The sequence below is a fragment of the Miscanthus floridulus genome, chromosome 5 (assembly GCF_019320115.1).
Source record: "Miscanthus floridulus cultivar M001 chromosome 5, ASM1932011v1, whole genome shotgun sequence".
Lineage (NCBI taxonomy): Eukaryota > Viridiplantae > Streptophyta > Magnoliopsida > Poales > Poaceae > Miscanthus > Miscanthus floridulus.
This window is the reverse complement of record NC_089584.1, coordinates 49334722-49354347: the sequence shown is the minus strand read 5'-3', so window position 1 is coordinate 49354347 and position 19626 is coordinate 49334722. Positions and strand designations below refer to the sequence as shown.

Sequence of the window (19626 nt, the reverse complement as noted above, 5' to 3'; positions counted from 1 at the left end):
TTAGAGCTTTAACAATCAGTGATATTTGATGCTCTTTAAGTCAAATATTCAAGAATGTACAACTGGCATGGCATAAAATCTAGACACCACATCCTCATCTCGCCACACAAACATGCCTTGCGAGGTTAAAGGAATGAATTACAACAAAGCATCAATGGCTTTGCAGATTACCAATGGTACCATTAACTCAATTGTTTTCTCTATACAATGCAATAGCTATGTACAACAGCTTATATAAGAATTCACAAATCTTCAGCACAACTAAAAAAAATATGGCAGCAATAAGATTTAACTGTGAGAAGTATAGGCTCCAAAATAAACCCAAAGAAGTTGAGCTTCGTCATCGTTCTCGGAGATCAATCATATCAAACTTTATATCGGTGTCCATGTACACATGGGAGCACTGCTCATAGATTGGTGAACCATCAAGAGGTGCCTTATGAGGATGGAAACCTCTCTCTTGACAATCATGGATCACGCCCATACCACCTGGATCCGTGAGATGAAATATACCATGTTTTCTGGTCAAACAAATACATAACCATGATCACAGTCAGATGTCTTCTGATGCTAAGATACTTACAAACTACAGAAAGGGGTAACACAAACTAGCAAGCTGCCAAACAACACAAAAGCCAGTTAACTCCAGGTACGAGAAGATTTACCAAACCTATGGATAAAACAATAACCACAACCAAACAGGTTTACAACGTAGATAATTTATATTTTAAAGCTTGCAAAGACAATGATGACCTAAAGAAACTATACATTCCTCAAACCAAATGAGACCCAATCTAGTGGAACACTGGAACTAGGCTCTTTTCATTAAGAAGGAAAAGGTGCACAAATTCGAGTCGAAGAGGACTCAAACCTAGGTGGTTGAGATGCACTACCACACCTCCCACCTGAACGAGTTAAGCTAGTCACACTTCCTGAAACTATATGTTCCTTACTAACCAAGTTATTTTGGAACATTGGTAAACATTGGAAAATAGATGAAACATTGAATAATTTGGCACCCATGAAATTAAGTATCAGGAAATGATGTACAGTATCATATATCAACAGAAGTGCTGAAAAAAAATGCAAATAATGGATATCAACAGCATAGATGGATAACCTTGTTGTGTCAGTAGGTGCCATAACTATTGCAATTGCTTCAGGTAGCATGACCTATCAGCAAAAAGAAAAGGCAAACCACATAATCAAAGTAAAACATTAAGTATTTTCAATTGATAGACCAGTAGACTATGCAGCACGGATACGGATACGTGTATCGGTATCGGACGGATACAGATACGCAGATACGCCATTTTTTGAAAAAAACCGATACGTGGATACGTTTTTTTAATTTTTTTAATAAGGGACAAGAAAATTATTGGCAGTCGATCGGTATGTATGGATGCCCTCTGGAGACTACTCCAATCATTTCACAACTTCTAGTTGCTACTTCTACCTGTGCTGGCAGTTGGAGGGGTATTTTTTGGCATGTAAATGTGCACGTGCACGTCTGCTTAGCTGGGCCCAAGATTAGATTTTTTAATCTTCTTTCTCTCCCCAACATTCTTCCCCACGGTGCCTCTTCATTCAGCCGGCTGCGCGGCTGCGCTCCTGCTGGCCTGCTCCTCGCAGTTCCTCCTCCACCGGCGCCATGCCTTCCTCCCCTCCCACGCCGGTGACCGAGGTCCCTCTCAACACAGGCAGCCGAGCGACCATGGCTGCGCCCCACTCCACCACACACGCATGGCCAGCGGGAGGCCCACCCGGCGCTAATGCAGCTCGTGGATCTCGACGGCGCGGAGCTCGCCCAGCGCGGGGTGCAGTGCGGCGCGTGGCCAGCGGTCAGCCTGCCCGGCGTGAATGCGGCGCGGAGCTTGCCCAGCGCGTGGCTGGCGAGCAGCCCACTCAGTGCGTGAGGGATAGGCCATATCGCCAAACGCCCAAACGGATTGGATACGTATCAGTCCACGTATCGGAATTTTTTTTTTGCCGATACTACATGGATACGTATCCGCCGCGTATCCAGTGCGTATCCGTATCAGATATGTATCCAATACAGGATACGTGGTCAACCTCACGTATCCGTGTAACGTAGCCAGTAGATATTAAGCAAATTAGCAGGATGAACTTCTTTTTTTGGAGGGGGGGGGGGGGGGGGGGGGGCACACTAAACTATTGCACACATAACAAGCGGATACCAAAAATTTAATTACTAGAAAACACTTTGCCAAATCTAATCTTTGGGTATGGATTAGTATTCCAGAAGAGGATTAAACATAATTAAACCTAGTGTGACCAGTCATTGAGCTTATTATATTGAAGAATAGTAGAAGAACCAAATCTCATTGAGCTACTCCATTGGATCATTCAAATCTGGAACTATGAAAGCGCACTAAGAACATGTATTAGTATTGGAGAACATCTTCACAATAGCTAGAATCCAGTAAGTTTTTCCAAATTTAAACAATAAAAAGAATAGTTATGAATCAAATAAGATCAATGGCTGAGGGACTGGTTGCAGTAATAACCAGAGAACTGTGCCATCAAATAAGCAGAAACATATTATGAGATCCAGTCTGCCAGCATTACCTGATAAGAATAATGATTGTGGAGGTCAATGGAAGAAAGGAAGCAGGACTGTGTCGGATGCGTCTGGAAAAAAACATTGAAGAATGTGATATTTTCTCTAGCATGAGTAAAGCAATCAATCAACCAATGCAACCACAGTTCCAAGTAATTACAAGACTATTTGCACTTTTGCAGGTACAAAAAAAAACATCAAACACCACATGTAATTTAAAAGATACAACTCCTGAAAGATTGGAAGAATATTTAATACCAAAATTGTAACGGCCACATATAATATAAACATGCAAGTGCATGATGTCAAAGTTAAATGATAAATCATAGTGTAGTACATACAATGCTATGCAAACATGCTAAATGTTGGTCAAATTCTTCTGTACGACCAATAAGATAAGACAAAAGCGCTGGATCAGGCACTGCTCAACATGCACAATGAGACTCTCAGCCTGGTGTAGCAGAAACGAAGACCATAGGCAAAAATCTCTATCACACACCCAAGCTTCCATGTTCCATGACAGGTCAAACCAAGCTAAAGATTTTTCATATCATAATATCCATATTTATAAAGCACTTGCAATGCTTAAGCAGATATTTTTGCACAAGGCAGAAGCAGCTTGAAAACAAGTAAGCATCTTCATCAGTATGTTCTTACAAATATTGAGTGTAGTCAAGGGTGCAAGTGGGTATCCAATGGTGTTTTGTGGGTCAGCTAGCCTAGTTCATTTCTCTCCCTAAATTAATTACATGGCATGACATTCTAGTTCATCTTAACAAGTTTAAGGTTGACCCAATGACCCAAAAATGAGGGACTTGCATCCCTAAGTGTAATCCATATACCCTTTTTTTTCCTTCTCTAGGGGATGGAGACATACTCCCTCCGTCCTGAAATATTAAGGTATCTGAGCAATTTTAGGACATATTATATGGTAAACAAATGCACATGTAACCCTCCCTGATTACCATATTTGGATTGGTGGTAGACATTAATGGTAGCCTGGTAGGTATGCATGTGAATGTTTCCTTTTAGAGGGTTTGTACACCTAAAATCCCTTATAATTTGGGACAAATTTGAATGCTTGGATACCCTTATATTACAGGACGGAGGAAGTAGAGTACATCTACCTTATTCACTTCACTTGAGAAACCAAAAGAAAGTGTCCAAGTTAGATAGAACTCACATGAATCCAACCAAGAGTGAACAGTGAGCCTGTGTCCTGAACTTCAAATAGTTCTTCTTCATTTGTAGCTTCACACTGGACAAAGAAAGTCATGCCATTCAGTACTAAACTCAAGTACAGGGGTACAAGCATACAGCATTGCATGTGTTGTTAACTTTGCAATAAAAAGAATAGGAACGGAACGAGGAAGACAAAGATAAAAAGTAAAAACTAAGATCCTACCGTATTAGATGTCGATTTCTGCTTTGGAATAATTAAGGTTGTCACATAAAAAATTCTCTTTTTCTATATGAAAAAAATACGAAGTGTCAGAAATCCAACAAACCACCATTCTTATTTCCTGTAACTGTAAGTGATGTATTCATACCAGGGTACCAGCAAGAACCCCACAGGTTTCTAAGCTTCTTTTGGTGTTTGACTCAGCAACCCTTAGAAAACACTCCATCAACTTGATCGGCTAACAACAACGCACAATGAAATAAACAATCAAAGTAAGTCAAAAAAGTACATGAGTTAGAATTTAGAAATGTTAGAAACGAAATAGATGGAAGAACCAAAATTGTTATAGATAAAATATGTGTGCATGAAATGCAATGTGATGATTGATATAGATTTTAAAAAGGAAAAAAGATGCATTTCAAACTTACAACATGCAAGTTCTGAAAACGGGCAGTTCCTGAGGTCGGAAGTCCTGGTGTTGGATCAGCAACTCTTGATGGAGAAATTGGCCTTTGTACCTCCGCCAGAACTGGTGGAGGAGAAGGTTGTTTGATATTCAATTGGAACAACTCTTCTTCCAAACTAGCAGAAGGAAGTGGAGTGCGTTCTTCCGCTGGCACAGACCATCGACCATCATCAAGAGAGAGAACAGATTTCATATCATCATTGTCATTTGAGGAGCTATCTGGAGGTGGAGGTGCAGTACTGGGACCATGCGAATCATCTTGGTTCAAGATGGATGGCACTAAACTGCAGAAGAAAAGCATCTGATAATGTCAAGCAATAGGAAACAAAATGGCATAGCTATGAGGATGGACTAGTTTCCAAATAGATACGACTAACTGCATCTCCCTCCAATCATTTTCATACATGTCTCCTCTAGTCTAATCTCATACACAAGGCTAAGTTTCTCTTTTAACTTGGGTGATCAAGTAATCTTTCTTTCAAAATTCTATTTGACAGATTCCACTTGAGCAATACATGTTCAGGTGCCTTTACGTTGGTACAAAACATTTAAAATATTTGTGCAAATTTGTAAAAAAATAGCTAAAATTTGTAAAACAGAAAAACCATTACAACATTACTCCATAACGAAGAAACAGTAAGCTTCATTCACCTTGCCAATATCTCATGTTTACCATTAGTAAATTACTGTAACCATATGAAATTATTGTCATGTATTGTGGAATAATTATTGCTAAAATAAAATTGGGATCTCCAAATGTACAGGTACCTTGTAAAAACAAACAGAGAGGAAATCAAAATATCAACGAACGCATAGGACATACATGTGTTTATATTGCCCAAGTACAACATAAACCCAAACATTGAATATTAAAAAGAAACCAATATAAAGCACAAATGACATAAATCTTCCAAAAAATGATCATATTTCATGATTAAGGAAATAAAGATATTGCCAGATCTGCATTTTGAACATAGAACAGTAGAATCTCTCCAAATCAATGAATTTTAAATAAAACAGCCCTTTGCTATTTTTTACAACAGTTGGATTATTTTGGTTTTCCAGTAACCTGATACATGCTGCTGGGACGGTATAATTTTTTAATCCTCTACAACAGGATTTAGTATGAAAGAATTTCACATGAAACAGTTCATATCCTAAGGTATCCCAGTTAGAGGCATAACTGGTGGAGGTAGAAAGGAATTACACATTGCAACAGAAATGAGAACAATGGAAAAAGTATACTTCTGCTAAAACTATCAGAGGTAATGAGCTATCACCTTGTTATATCATTTTGTGTTAATTCAAAATTGCTTGGATACTGAACCTGTAACAAGCAGTAGGTAAATGCATAAGATAATGCTTGTATGTGATCAAATTCTCAACAAACATTAAACAATGAAGGAAAATAACAATACCTTAATTTCAGTAACAGGCCCATTCCATCGGCCATTAAGACCATTAGGTCCTAATATGGAGTGTCTAGCTAGTGTTTCTTCTTTTGGATATGGTAGATTCATAAATCTGCATAGTTTAGATAACAGATGACAAGGTCTATTGCTCAAAAGTACCAAAAGAAAATAAAAAAAAAAGATCAGGGAAAGGATAGGCCATCTTTTATCTAAAGGGAGCACACTGGACAATATGAACAGTCTAGAGAAGAAAATAATAGTCAGACAAAGGGATAGTCTAACTATGATTGTGACAAAGCACATAACTACATAAGTTATTGACCTCTTGCAATAACAATAATTTTGTAAGCCTCCTGTGTTTTTCCTCATGCAAGAATGTTGTTTTTTTAATTTACAAATATAAACCATTTGGAATGACCAATCAACAGAAAACCCTAGATGCAGTGTTATTCTAGGAGGTATAAATTCATTTATCTAGTTGAAGGAAATTCAGAACATATCGATAAACGTTTCAAAAAAAATGTATTGATAAAAGTACTACTGACCGATAGGATAAAGAGAAACTACGTTAACTAATTATTAAAAAAATGAACTGCTCAACTAGAGCTAGATCCTTGAACTGGTAACCCAAGCCATCTAGTGAAGATTCTGAGCAATGAACTATAGTCATGTTTGGTTACAATTGAGGAAAAACAAAATAATTCTAAACAATATATGCTCTGTTTCTTGCAAGCAGCATTAATAATTAACTTTTCTTTCTCGAACACGCCCTAAGAATTAGGTTACTATATGAGGATCATATGCTCCCTATAAGCCAACAGTTTTGCTTTGCAATCATCAAGCTACTACATTGTACTCCCTCTAGTTCCATAATTCTTGCTGTTTTGGATAAGTTTGAGGCCAAACTTTTAGAACTTCGATTGACTAACACTAACTTTTAAAATATTTAGTTTGAAGACATCATGTATAGATTAGTCATTTAGTCCTAAAAGGTACTTTGATAAAATTATATATTTGTTGATTTTTTGGTATATATTATAATAGAAAATCATAACTCCGCCTATGGTGGGGCGCCTTTGGTGTCCCAGCATAGCAGGTCCTAAGCCCTGGTAAAGGAGAAAGGTTGTGTTAGGCGCGGCGAGCCAATGTAAAAACTTAACCACTTTTATGGAGATGAAACCCAAAAGAATCCCATTGGGGCGTAACCCTCTTAGCGACGCGCCATGTCGGAACCTGGGTATGGTGTTAAATGAAGGGCCGGGTCGTCACCCCCATGACGCGCCGTGTCGCGATCTGGGCACGGTGTCAAGTGAGCAAGGATCGTGTCGTCGCATCCTTAGTGGCGCGCCACATCGGTGCCTGGGTGTGGTGCAAAATGAGCAAGGGTCTTCACACCTACCTCGGCGGGTGCGAAGGGTAAGGAAGCTAGTCGAGCCAACTAGGATCCGTTTAGGTAGCTGGAATGTAGGGTCCCTTACGGGTAAGTTAAGAGAGTTAGTGGACATAGCGGTTAGGAGGCGTGTAAATATCTTATGCGTCCAAGAGACTAAATGGAAGGGGCAAAAGGCGAAGGAGGTGGACAATACCGGCTTCAAACTCTGGTACACAGGGACAACTTCAAATAAAAATGGAGTAGGAGTTTTGATTGATAAGAGCCATAAGGATGGTGTGGTGGAGGTGAGAAGACAAGGGGATAGGATCATCTTAGTTAAACTTATCATTAGTGATATGGTCTTAAACGTAATTAGTGCGTATGCCCCCCAAGTAGGCCATGATAAGAGTGCTAAGCGGCTTTTCTAGAAAGACTTAGATCGCTTGGTTAGAGCTGTCCCTAGTAGCGAGAAGCTCTTTATAGGTGATCTTAATGGCTATGTAGGTACATCAAGTGCAGGTTTCGAGGCGGTTCATGGGGGTTTCGGATTTGGTAGTAGGAACCAGGAGGGAGAGGAAGTCTTAGACTTTGCCATAGCTTTTGATCTGATGATAGCTAACACTTTTTTTCGTAAGAGACAGTCCCATTTAGTGACCTTTAGTAGCGGCCAGTACTCTAGTCAAATCGACTTTGTCCTTACAAGGAGGGATAAACGAACATGCGTGGACTGTAAGGTGATACCTAGAGAATGTGTGGTCGCTCAACACAAGCTGGTGGTGGCGGACTTCCGCTTTCTGGTGCAAGCTCGTGGGAACAAACAAGCTAGGGTTGCTAGAACGAAGTGGTGAAAATTAGAAGGGGAGGCATCAAAGGTCTTTAAGGAAAAGGTCATTGAAGAGGGCCCTTGGAAGGATGAAGGCGATGCAAACAACATGTGGGAGAAGATGGCAACATGCGTTCGAAAGGTTGCTTCAGAGGTGCTTGAGTGACCAAAGGGAGCAGATGCGACTCGAAAGACACTTGGTGGTGGAATAAAGATGTGCAAAAGGCTATTAAGGAAAAGAATGCGTGCTATAAGCGCTTATATCATGACAGGTGTGCAAACAATATAGAGAAGTACAAGGTGGCAAAGAAGACTGCAAAACGAGTGATGAATGAGACAAAGGGGCAGGCCTATGAGGACCTTTACCAACGTTTGAGTACGAAGAAAGTAGAGAAGGACATTTATAGGATGCCTAGGGCTCGCGATAGGAAGACAAGGGACTTCAACCAAGTCAAGTGCATAAAGGATGAGAGAGAGCAGCTCTTGGTGAAGGAGGATGAGATCAGACATAGATGGCAAGAGTATTTTGATAAATTATTCAATGGTGAGAACGAGAACACCACCGTTTAGCTGGACGGCTCGTTTGATGACACTAACAGGCGCTTTGTGCGGAGGATTCAACAATCGGAGGTCAGAAAAACCTTGAAAAGGATGAAAAGGGACAAAGTGATGTGCCCTAATGGCATCCCAATCAAGGTACGGAGATGTCTCGGAGATGTAGCTATAGTATGGCTAACCAAGATGTTCAACAATATCTTTCGATTGAACAAGATGTCTGAGGAGTGGAAAAGAAGCATATTGGTACCAATTTACAAGAACAAGGGAGATATCTAAAGTTGTACTAATTATCGGGGAATTAAGTTGATGGGCCACACTATGAAGTTATGGGAGAGTCATCGAGCAGCGCCTGCGAGGAACGATGCAGATGATGGATAAGTCTGGCTGTTGTGGTCTTTGTGGGGCTGTTGTGGTCTTTGTGTTTTTAGGACAGCATCTTAGACTAGAGGACAGCATAGGACAGCATCTTAGACTAGATAACAGCATATAGGACAGCATCTTAGACTAGCATCTAGAGGACAGCATCTTAGACTAGCATCTTGGCATATGCTTGGCTGGCTAGCAGCTTATAAATATGTATCCCCAACCCCTCGGGTTGGTATGGCATTGAGAAATAAACCAGAAAATTGTCCCAACTCCTAGTGTCATCCTCTCTAGATGAGAGTATGAATTCTGCTACTTCCAAGAGTGAGAATTCAGCGACTAACAAGTGGTATCGGAGCCGTACTATCCTGTAGCCTAAGCATCTCCTGCTCATCTCTTCTCCCAGCCACACAACAGCCCCAGCTGCGAGCAGCAGCTCCGGCCGCTCCTGCTCACTCCTCCCCCGCGCAGCTCGTCTGAAGCAGCCCTCTCCCCACGCAGCAGCCCCCCAGTAGCGCGTCATGTCCGCAGGGCAGTCTCAGCGCTCGGTCACCTCGAGCACGTGGCGTCGGCAGAAGGGCCAACTTGCCGCGGCAGAGGAACGCGAGCGAGCGGCGGCAGAGACCGCTGCGGCGGCGGCAAGGGCGTCGAGGCTGGCAGCGGCGGAGCTGGCAGCAGCCAGAGCGGAGGCGGAAGCAGCGGCGGCGGCGAATGCATCGCGTGCGGCGGCAGCAGAGGTCGAGCCTCTGCGCGGCAGCATCAGCAGCTCCATTTCCGCTGACGACACCGCCGACGCGGACCTCGAGCTGCTAGAGAGGGAGGCAGCGCGAGCGCGGGCGGCACAGTGGGCAGCCGCGCACGCCCACGAGCGTGGCGGCAGCCCAGACAGGCGCGGACGTGCTGGCGGCACTCCTGGAGGAGGCGCGCACGGCGGTGGCGCTCCTGGGGCAGCCGCGCACGCCCATAAGCGCGGCGGCAGCCCAGACAGGCGCGGACGCACTGGCGCTCCTGGAGGAGGCGCGCACGGCGGCGGCGCTCCTGGAGGAGGGGCGCACGGCAGCGGTGGCGGACGGATCTATGGAGAGCGCGGCCTTCACAGGCAACGTGGCTCTCTCTCCCCGGATCGGTACCGACGGGTCGATGGAGAGCGCGGCCTTCACAGGCAGCGTGGCTCTCTCTCCCCGGATCAGTACCGTGGTTACCACTTGCTCCAGGCTGTTGTCAGAGACGTCGGTCCCGGCGGTGGGTGGCCTACCCTCACCAAGACCAACTACGTCGAGTGGGCTGCGGTGATGAGGGTAAAGCTCCAGGTGCGGCACATGTGGGAGGCAGTCCGATACGGCGACGTCAACTACGACCTAGATCGACGGGCGCTGGATGCCCTCATCGCTGCAGTCCCGCCCGAGATGCAGTTCTCGATTACCAACAAGCGAACTGCCAAGTAGGCTTGGGACGCCATCGCTGCGGCACGCATCGGCAGCGACCACGCCCGCAAGTCCACACTGCAGGCACTTCGCAAGGAGTGGGAGAACCTGGCCTTCAAGCCAGGTGAGGATGTTGATGACTTTGCTCTCCGTCTCAACACTCTGTTGCAGAAGATGGTGCAGTTCGGCGATGACACCTACGGCGAGGAGAGCTGTCGAAAAGCTCTTTCGCTGTGTCCCCGAGAAGTACAAGCAGATGGCTCGCTCGATCGAGTCCCTTCTGGATCTCTCCACGATGTCGATCGAGGAGGCGATAGGTCGCCTCAAGGTCGCCGACAGCAATGAGCCACAGTCTCTCTCGAGGCCCATCACCACTGGCGGGAAGCTCCTTCTCACTCGGGAGCAGTGGCTTGCCAGCCAAGGTGATCGGAAGAAGGGGGAGCCTTCTTCCGCAACAGGCGGCCGCAAGCGTGGCAAGCCACGCAAGGCGCGCAGAGACGCCCAGGCCGGGGCACGTGGACGTGCCGAGGGTGATGCCCGCGGAGGCGCCCAGGGCGGCGCCGCTGGCAGGCACAAGCCGGCACGAGACGACGCCTACCGCAACTGCGGCTAGCTCGGCCATTGGGCCAAGGACTGCCGACAGCCAAGACGCGGCCAAGCCCACGTCGCACAGGCGGAGGAGTCGGCTCTGTTCATGGCACATGCAAGCATTGAGCTACCTCCAGCAGCACCGGCCGCAGCGGCTCTCCACCTCAACGAGCCAAAAGCACACGCCCTCCTCAGCGACAGCTTCGGCAATGGCAAGACTGATGGGTGGTGCCTCGACACCGGCGCCACCCATCACATGACCGGTCGACGGGAGTTCTTCACCGAGCTTGACTCTAGCGTCCGAGGCTCCGTCAAGTTTGGGGATGCCTCCGGCGTGGAGATCAAGGGCGTCGGCTCCGTCATCTTCACCACCGTGTCTGGTGAGCACAGGCTGCTCACCGGAGTCTACTACATCCCCGCGTTGAGGAACTCCATCATCAGCTTGGGACAGCTGGATGAGAACGGTTCGCGCGTGGTGGTTGAGGACGAAGTCATGAGGATTTGGGATCGTCGTCGTCGCCTTCTTGCCAAGGTATCCAGAAGCGCAAATCGACTCTACGTCCTTAACGTGCAGGTGGCACAACCCCTCTGTCTCGCTGCTCGTCGGGACGACGAGGCGTGGCAGTGGCATGAGCGTTTCGAGCACCTTCACTTTGAGGCCCTGAAGCGGCTCAGTGCCACGGAGATGGTGCGAGACCTGCCGTGCCTCGACCATGTGGAGCAGCTCTGCGACGTCTGCGTGTTGACGAAGCAGAGGCGACTCCCCTTTCCACAGCGGGCTAGCTTTCGAGCCAATGAGGCTCGAGCTTGTGCACGGGGACTTGTGTGGCCCGGTGACACCGGCCACACCGGGAGGACGACGCTACTTCCTGCTGCTCGTCGACGACCTCTCCCGCTACATGTGGGTGATGGTCCTCGGCAGCAAGGGAGAGGCTGCGGACGCCATCAGACGCGCGCAGGCTGCTGCGGAGGCGGAGTGCGGCCGCAAGCTGCGCGTGCTGCGCACTGACAACGGCGGCGAATTCACGGCGGCTGAATTCGCGTCGTACTACGCTGACGAGGGCATTCAGCGCCACTACTCCGCGCCGTACAGCCCGCAGCAGAACGGCGTCGTCGAGCGGCGCAACCAGACGGTTGTGGGGATGGCTCGGGCCCTCCTCAAGCAGAGGGGGATGCCGGCTGTCTTCTGGGGAGAGGCGGTGGTGACAGCCGTCTACATCCTCAACCGCTCGCCTACCAAGGCGCTCGACGGCAAGACGCCGTACGAGGCTTGGCATGGGCGCAAGCCCGCGGTCTCCCACTTGCGGGTCTTCGGCTGCCTCGCGTTCGCCAAGGAGCTTGGCCATATCAGCAAGCTCGACGACAGGAGCACTCCGGGAGTGTTCATCGGCTACGCGGAGAGCTCGAAGGCCTACCGCATCCTCGACCCGAAGACACAGCGTGTGCGCACGGCGCGCGACATTGTGTTCGACGAAGGGCGAGGCTGGGCATGACAAGGCGGTGGACGACGGCTCGGCTCCGACGTACGACGACTTCACTATCGAGTACGTCCACTTCGAGGGAGCTGGGGGAGTAGGCGACTCTTCTTCAGCGAGCGCGTCTACCCCAGTCCCCGAGCCTCCACCAACCCCGGCGCCTGCTACTCCGACAGCACCACGCTCTCCAGCCAGGACCTCGGCTGCGATGAGTTCTTCGCCGGCTCCACCACAGCCGGCAACGCCACGCACTCCAGCACCGACAGGCACCACTCCGGGCATGTCTACTCCACCACCAGCTCGTGTCGAGCACGGCCCGGTTGAGCTCGCTACTCCGCTCTCTCACGACGAGGAGCGCGTCGACGCGTACCACGACGGCGAGCCGTTGCGGTACCGTACGATGGAGAACCTTCTCGGCGACCAGCCGGTGCCGGGACCGATGCCTCACAACCTGGAGGCGCAGTTGCACCTTGCGTGTGACGACGGCGAGCCTCGGTCGTTTGCAGAGGCCGAGTGACACGCGGCATGGCGCGCCGCGATGCAGTAGGAGATGGATGCGGTTGAGAAGAACCGCACCTGGGAGCTTGCTGACCTTCCTCGTGGTCACCACGCAATCACCCTTAAGTGGGTGTACAAGCTGAAGAGGGATGAAGCCGGTGCCATCGTCAAGCACAAGGCTCGCTTGGTGGCACGAGGTTTCGTGCAGCAGGAGGGGGTCGACTTCGACGACGCCTTTGCTCCCGTGGCACGGATGGAGTCCGTGTGACTCCTCGCGCTAGCTGCCCAGGAGGGCTGGCGTGTTCATCACATGGACGTCAAGTCAGCGTTCCTTAACGGCGACTTGAAGAAGGAGGTCTACGTGCACCAGCCGCCGGGATTTGCGATCCCCGGCAAGGAGGGCAAGGTGCTCCGCCTGCGCAAGGCCCTCTATGGCTTGCGGCAGGCACCAAGGGCGTGGAATGCCAAGTTGGATTCCACGCTAAGGGGGATGGGCTTCGAGCAAAGCCCGCACGAGGCGGCCATCTACCGACAGGGCAGTGGAGGTAATGCTCAAGGATGCGGAGGTGGCGGCATTCAAGGAAGAGATGAAGGCCACCTTCCAGATGAGTGACATGGGGTCTCTCTCCTTCTACCTGAGAATCGAGGTGCGCCAGGATGACTCCGGGATCACGCTTCGACAGACCGCCTACGCCAAGCGCGTCGTTGAGCTAGCTAGGCTCACCGACTGCAACCCAGCTCTCACTCCGATGGAGGAGAGGCTGAAGCTGAGCCGCGACAGCACGACGGAGGAGGTGGACACTACGCAGTATCGGCGTCTTGTGGGGAGCCTTCGCTACCTCGCCCACACACGGCCGGACCTGGCATTCTCCGTCGGCTACGTTAGTCGGTTCATGCAGCGACCGACAACGGAGCACCAGTAGGCTGTGAAGAGGATCATCCGCTACGTTGCGGGGACTCTCGACCACGGCCTCTACTTCTCTAGGTGCCCTGGGGCGGCACACTTCATCGGGTACAACGATAGCGACCACGCCGGCGACATCGACACTAGCAAGAGCACGAGCGGGATCCTCTTCTTCCTCGGCAAGTGCCTCGTTAGCTAGCAGTCAGTCAAGCAGCAGGTGGTGGCCCTGTCCAGCTGCAAGGCCGAGTACATAGCGGCCTCCACCGCTTCGACTCAAGCGCTCTGGCTCGCTCGACTGCTTGGTGATCTCCTCGGCAGAGACACTAGAGCGGTGGAGCTCAGGGTGGACAACAAGTCCGCTCTAGCCCTGGCAAAGAACCCCGTCTTCCATGAACGCAGCAAACACATCCGGGTGAGGTACCACTTCATCCGAAGCTGTTTTGAGGAATGAAGCATCAAGGCGAGCTACATCAACACCAAGGACCAGCTTGCGGACCTGCTCACCAAGCCCCTTGGGAGGATCAAGTTCCTTGAGCTCTGCTCCAGGACCGGGATGGTTCAACTTTCCCACAAGACGACGCACAAGACTTAGGGGGAGAATGATGGATAAGTCTGGCTGCTGTGGTCTTTGTGGGGCTGTTGTGGTCTTTGTGTTTTTAGGACAGCATCTTAGACTAGAGGACAGCATCTTAGACTAGAGAACAGCATCTAGGACAACATCTTAGACTAGCATCTAGAGGACAGCATCTTAGCATCTAGGACAGCATCTTAGACTAGCATCTTGGCATATGCTTGGCTGGCTAGCAGCCTATAAATATGTATCCCCAACCCCTCGGGTTGGTATGGCATTGAGAAATAAACCAGAAAATTATCCCAACTCCTAGTGTCATCCTCTCTCGATGAGAGTATAAATTCTGCTACTTCTAAGAGTGAGAATTCAGCGACTAACAGCAGATATCAACAAACCAATTTGGTTTCATGCCCGGAAGGTCAACCACAGAAGCAATCTTCTTAATAAGACAAGTTATGCAGCGGTTTAGAGAGCAGAAGAAGAACCTCCACATGGTTTTCATTGACTTAGAGAAGGCTTATGACAAGATACCAAGAAATGTTATGTGGTGGGCTTTGAACAAACATAAAGTCCCATCAAAGCATGTGACCCTCATCAAGGACATGTACAACAATGTTGTGACTAGTGTTCGAACAAACGATAATAACACATATTACTTCTCGATTAAAATTGGACTTCATCAAGGATTAGCCTTAAGCCCGTATCTCTTTGCCTTGGTAATGGATGAGGTTAGCAGGAACATACAAGGGAATATCCCTTGGTGTATGTTGTTCGCTGATGATGTAGTGTTAATGGACAAAAGCCAGGCGAGAGTAAATAGAAAACTAGAGTTATGGCGGCAGACCCTTGAGTCTAAAGGTTTAAGATTGAGCAGAACTAAAACCGAATACATAAGATGCGACTTTAGCGGAGCTGCACAGGAGAAGGGAGATGTGAGTTTGGAAGGTCAAGTAGTGCCTAAGAAGGATTCCTTTCGGTATCTGGGATCGATGCTACAGAGGGATGAAGATATTGATGCGGCCGTTAGCCATAGAATCAAAGCAGGGTGGATCAAGTGGCGACAAGCTTCTGACATTCTCTGTGACAAGAGGGTACCACGCTAAAATGCAAGTTTTATAGAACGGCGATTAGACCGGCTATGTTGTATGGAGCAGAATGTTGACCTACAAAGATTCGACATGTTTAACAACTAAGTGTTGCAGAAATGCATATGTTGCGATGGATTTGTGGTTACACAAGGATGGACCGAGTTCGGAACAATGATATACGTGATCACCTAGAGGTAGCACCAATGGAAGAAAAGCTTGTCCAACATCGGTTGAGGTGGTTTGGCCATGTCCAAAGGAGACCTCCAGATGCACCAGTGCATTGTGTAGTCCTAAGCCAAGCTAATAATATGAGAGGTAGAGGAAGACCGAAATTGACAGGGGGGAGGCAATAAAAAGATATTTGAAAGCTTGGGATATACCTAGAGATCTATATTTGAATAGGAGTGCTTGGAAAGCAGCTATTGAAGTGCTTGAACCGTGACTTGGGGCTCTTGGAGGGTTTCAAATCTAGCCTACCCCAACTCGCTTGGGACTGAAAGGCTATGTTGTTGTTGTTGTTGTATTATAATAGAAAATCATAGCCAAAGCTATGTTCGGAAGGCCGTGTCCATGTCCAAAACAACAAGCATGGAACTAGAGGGAGTAGTTTGTTAGCTAACTAACATGTCAGCTAATCTTCCCTTAACGTAAGTGGTGGCTAGCTGTTAAATAAGAAAATAACTAAATGTCCACACTATAGCTAAGCAAAGTGAAACAATAACATATCACAGACATAAAAATGGCCAAAAGGTATGCATACTGTTTCTGGACGCTCGGTAAGGATGCCACTTGTCTCCCGGCATGGAAGGGTTTTTGCAATGCTCCATTAGTGCTGCCTACAAATGGCTAAAGAAGAAAAAGAATAAGGAATTATAACATAAGTAAAAAACTTGAGAATCTAAAAGTATATATTCTCCATCTCTTCTTCCCAAAATGCTTCACAATATTACAGGCTAGAAAATGCAGTGTGATGCAGTGCATACCTGTGGAGTATAAGAGCTTGGAGTACGCTGCTCTATCCTGCGAGTTGTACCATAGTTTCCATTTAGACTATTAGTATTAGATTCCACAGTACCTCCTCTATTATGCTCGGCAACCTGCCGCTGCACAACTGGCTTCAATGTCTCAAGCTCTTTGATAACATCAATAAGTTTCTGCAACAAAAGACCATTCATTTTTAGATAAACATCTGGGGAAGATCATACAAGACCAGTCACAAGAACGGAATTCAGAGATGAATTGGAGAAGGCAAAAGAACATCAATATTTGCAAGGTGTTCTACGTCTACGTGCCCAACATCTGGGATCAGAAAAGACTGTTCCTCAAAAGTATATCTAAGGCTAGAGATTTGTGATATCCAATCATGCAAAATTGTACACTTCACCAACTTTGAATAACAAAGATAATCTCTAAAGTTGAGCTGAGAGAAATTACATCAAAAAATGCCTTTTCTCTTAACTTGAAGGCATGGTAATCACGATGCTTCGGAATCGTCTCGCACAGCAAGCTGCAGCCAATCAGATGTCAACTATAACATCAATACAGATGACCAACAGTGAGTATAAATGTGACTGAATGCCCAGCCCACCTCGAGTATCTCAGAAGGATGACATACAGGTCGAGGAAGTTACTCTCGTTCCGATATATATTAGCCTGCCAACAACATCGGAGTACCAAAATTAAACACAGTCTAGTTCAACACTTTAGCAGTCGCATTAACGACGTAACAAAAATAATCCCCAATTCGTCGAATCGCATCGCCCAAAACCATCGAGGAGAACTGCGGCCAATCGCCCATTACACAACCAGAAAGCTATGCGTTAAGCGACAAGAGATGAGATCTAGAAACGAAGGAGCGATCCACCACGCTGAGCTCCGGGGGATGGTTAGGGTTTCGACCTGTCGGAGGAGGCTGCTCGCGATGCGGAAGTAGTAGGGGAGGCTGATGCGGTGGTCGACGGCGATCGGCCGCGCGCACGCCTCGATGTTGATGGCGCCGGCCCTGGCTGGCTGCGGTGGCCCCATGGCCTCTGCTCCGGCGAGGTCCTCTCCTCTGCCGGCACGGCGAGCTCGTGGGCGACGCGGGGTTAGGAAGGGGAGGAATGGAAGTAGACTTCGGTAGCGGTGAAGGGAAGGAATCGCCGGATGTCACATTGGACTGCGGGCGGCTGCGGTCTAGTTACCTTTTGCGCTTGTGCCCTTGAAGATCAGCAAATTTATGTTCGACGGGTTTAAAAAGTGTACAATCTTTTATTTATTTTCTTAGAAACCTTTATGTTTTTTTCTTTCGAGTGGGCGCTACTATAATCTACATATTTTTTAGGGTTTTTTCTTTTCTCCTAGAAAAAATTGGTGATCCTAAGAGTAGTTTTTTCTAAGATGATAACTCCTACTATCTATTTAGACATAATATATATCTAATTACATAATTTTTATAATTTAAAATAGCCGAAGTATATGAAAAGCTTGGGGAAACTAAATCTTTATCTAGGAGTTGTTTTTCTCTAGACTAGCAAATATGTTAATACCTTGCAACGGGAAAAACTATTAAACATTAATGTAAAACATTAATGGAGAATACAATCATGATTAGATTTTTTTTCTTTATCGTAATGCACAAAAAAAATTATCATAATGATATTAATTTTTATACTATCTATGTGTTGGTAGAGTTAGATATTCCCTCCATACTCAAAAATGAGGTTATTTTGGACAAGGCTTAGGTCAAACATTAGGAATATAAATCATGAATAACTTTTAAGTTGTTGAGTTTAGAAATGAAAAAAACATATGTATAGATTTGTCTTGAAAAATACTTTCACAAAAATTTACATATATCACTTTTTGATAAATATCTTTATAAAAATAAGTAGTCAAAGTTATGCTTTGGAGACCGTGTCGCTGTCTAAAACGACTTTATTTTTTAGTATGGATGGAGTATTAAGTTTTGTGACTTCTTTTTCAGGATCCTGTTGGGATTTGACCTCAGACAAACGCAGTTCCCTCAACTTAACCATTAATTCTCAAACCAATGATTTCCTGAGTAATTTTTTTTTTTTTTTTTTTTTTTTTTTGCCTATCAGGGATGTCTTCATACTGTAAGACAAAATAAGACTTCATGATACAGGAGAGAACAAGGATTCGAAGGCAACCGAGTCACCTCGCAGGAAGGCAAAGACAAAGAACAAAGAACAAAAATAACCGGTCTGCTTCGCTGTCAAGCAAAGTCGAAAGTAAGCCAATGCAGATCAATTCGTCTCTAAGCTATGAAGACTTGTCTCCAATAATCCTTCTTCCAGGACCGCTTAGAAAATGTTATATCAAAGATGTAATGACAAAACTGCCCTGAAACACGAAAGAGCATTGTAAGCCATGAACTCAAGGGTACTGTAGACATTGTACTAGGTTTAACGAAGGTCGAGACCTCCATTAATCCTCCCCTAACATATAATGTTCATGGACATAAAATGAATACTTAATGGAGTTTAGGGAGTGTTTGGTTTTTTAGTCGCTCCTAAAATTCATGTCACATCGAATGTTTAGATACTAATAAAAAGTATTAAATATACATTAATTACAAAACCAATTACACAGATGGAGGCTAATTTGCGAGACAATTTTTTTAAGCCTAATTAATTTGTTATTAGCATATGTTTACTGTAGCACCACTTGTCAAATTATGAACTAATTAGGCCTAAAAGATTCGTCTCGCAAATTAGTCACAAGTTGTGTAATTAATTTTGTAATTAGTCTATATTTGATACTACATACATGTATCTAAACATTCGATGTGACAGAAATTTTACTAGCACCTGTAAAAACCAAACATGGTCTTATTTTGCCTTCCGATGCTTGAGCGATCTATTTTCACCCAACAGTGCTCGCCTTGCTGGAGAGCGTTCCGTGCCGCTGCCTTGAAGAACAGCGGCGTTGTGCGAACGGGAGAAGCTACCAGCAGCGCGAGACAAGGAAACAATGCGGCGGCGGCGTGGGGAGACGAATGATTTTTTAATCAGAGCGACGTGAAAGCTAGACGGAGCGAGTGGGCCGACGCGAGCGAGTGACCCGGGTCAAATGGGTCAGATAAAAAAGACAGAAATT

General features: G+C 46.5%; 1 protein-coding gene across 1 annotated transcript; it reads right to left on the bottom strand.

Annotated features, from left to right (window-relative positions):
- On the bottom strand, positions 1-17693 carry LOC136449945 (AMSH-like ubiquitin thioesterase 3). Its single transcript, XM_066450174.1, has 14 exons — positions 17425-17693; positions 17114-17178; positions 16960-17032; positions 16509-16679; positions 16286-16371; positions 5868-5973; positions 5730-5776; positions 4412-4733; positions 4132-4221; positions 3987-4049; positions 3765-3839; positions 2590-2652; positions 1121-1173; positions 1-521 (listed from the first exon to the last, which is right to left on the bottom strand). The coding sequence occupies exons 1-14, from the start codon at positions 17548-17550 to the stop codon at positions 341-343; spliced, it is 1521 nt and encodes a 506-aa protein (XP_066306271.1). The 5' UTR covers positions 17551-17693; the 3' UTR covers positions 1-340.
- Positions 17694-19626: the final 1933 nt, after the last annotated feature.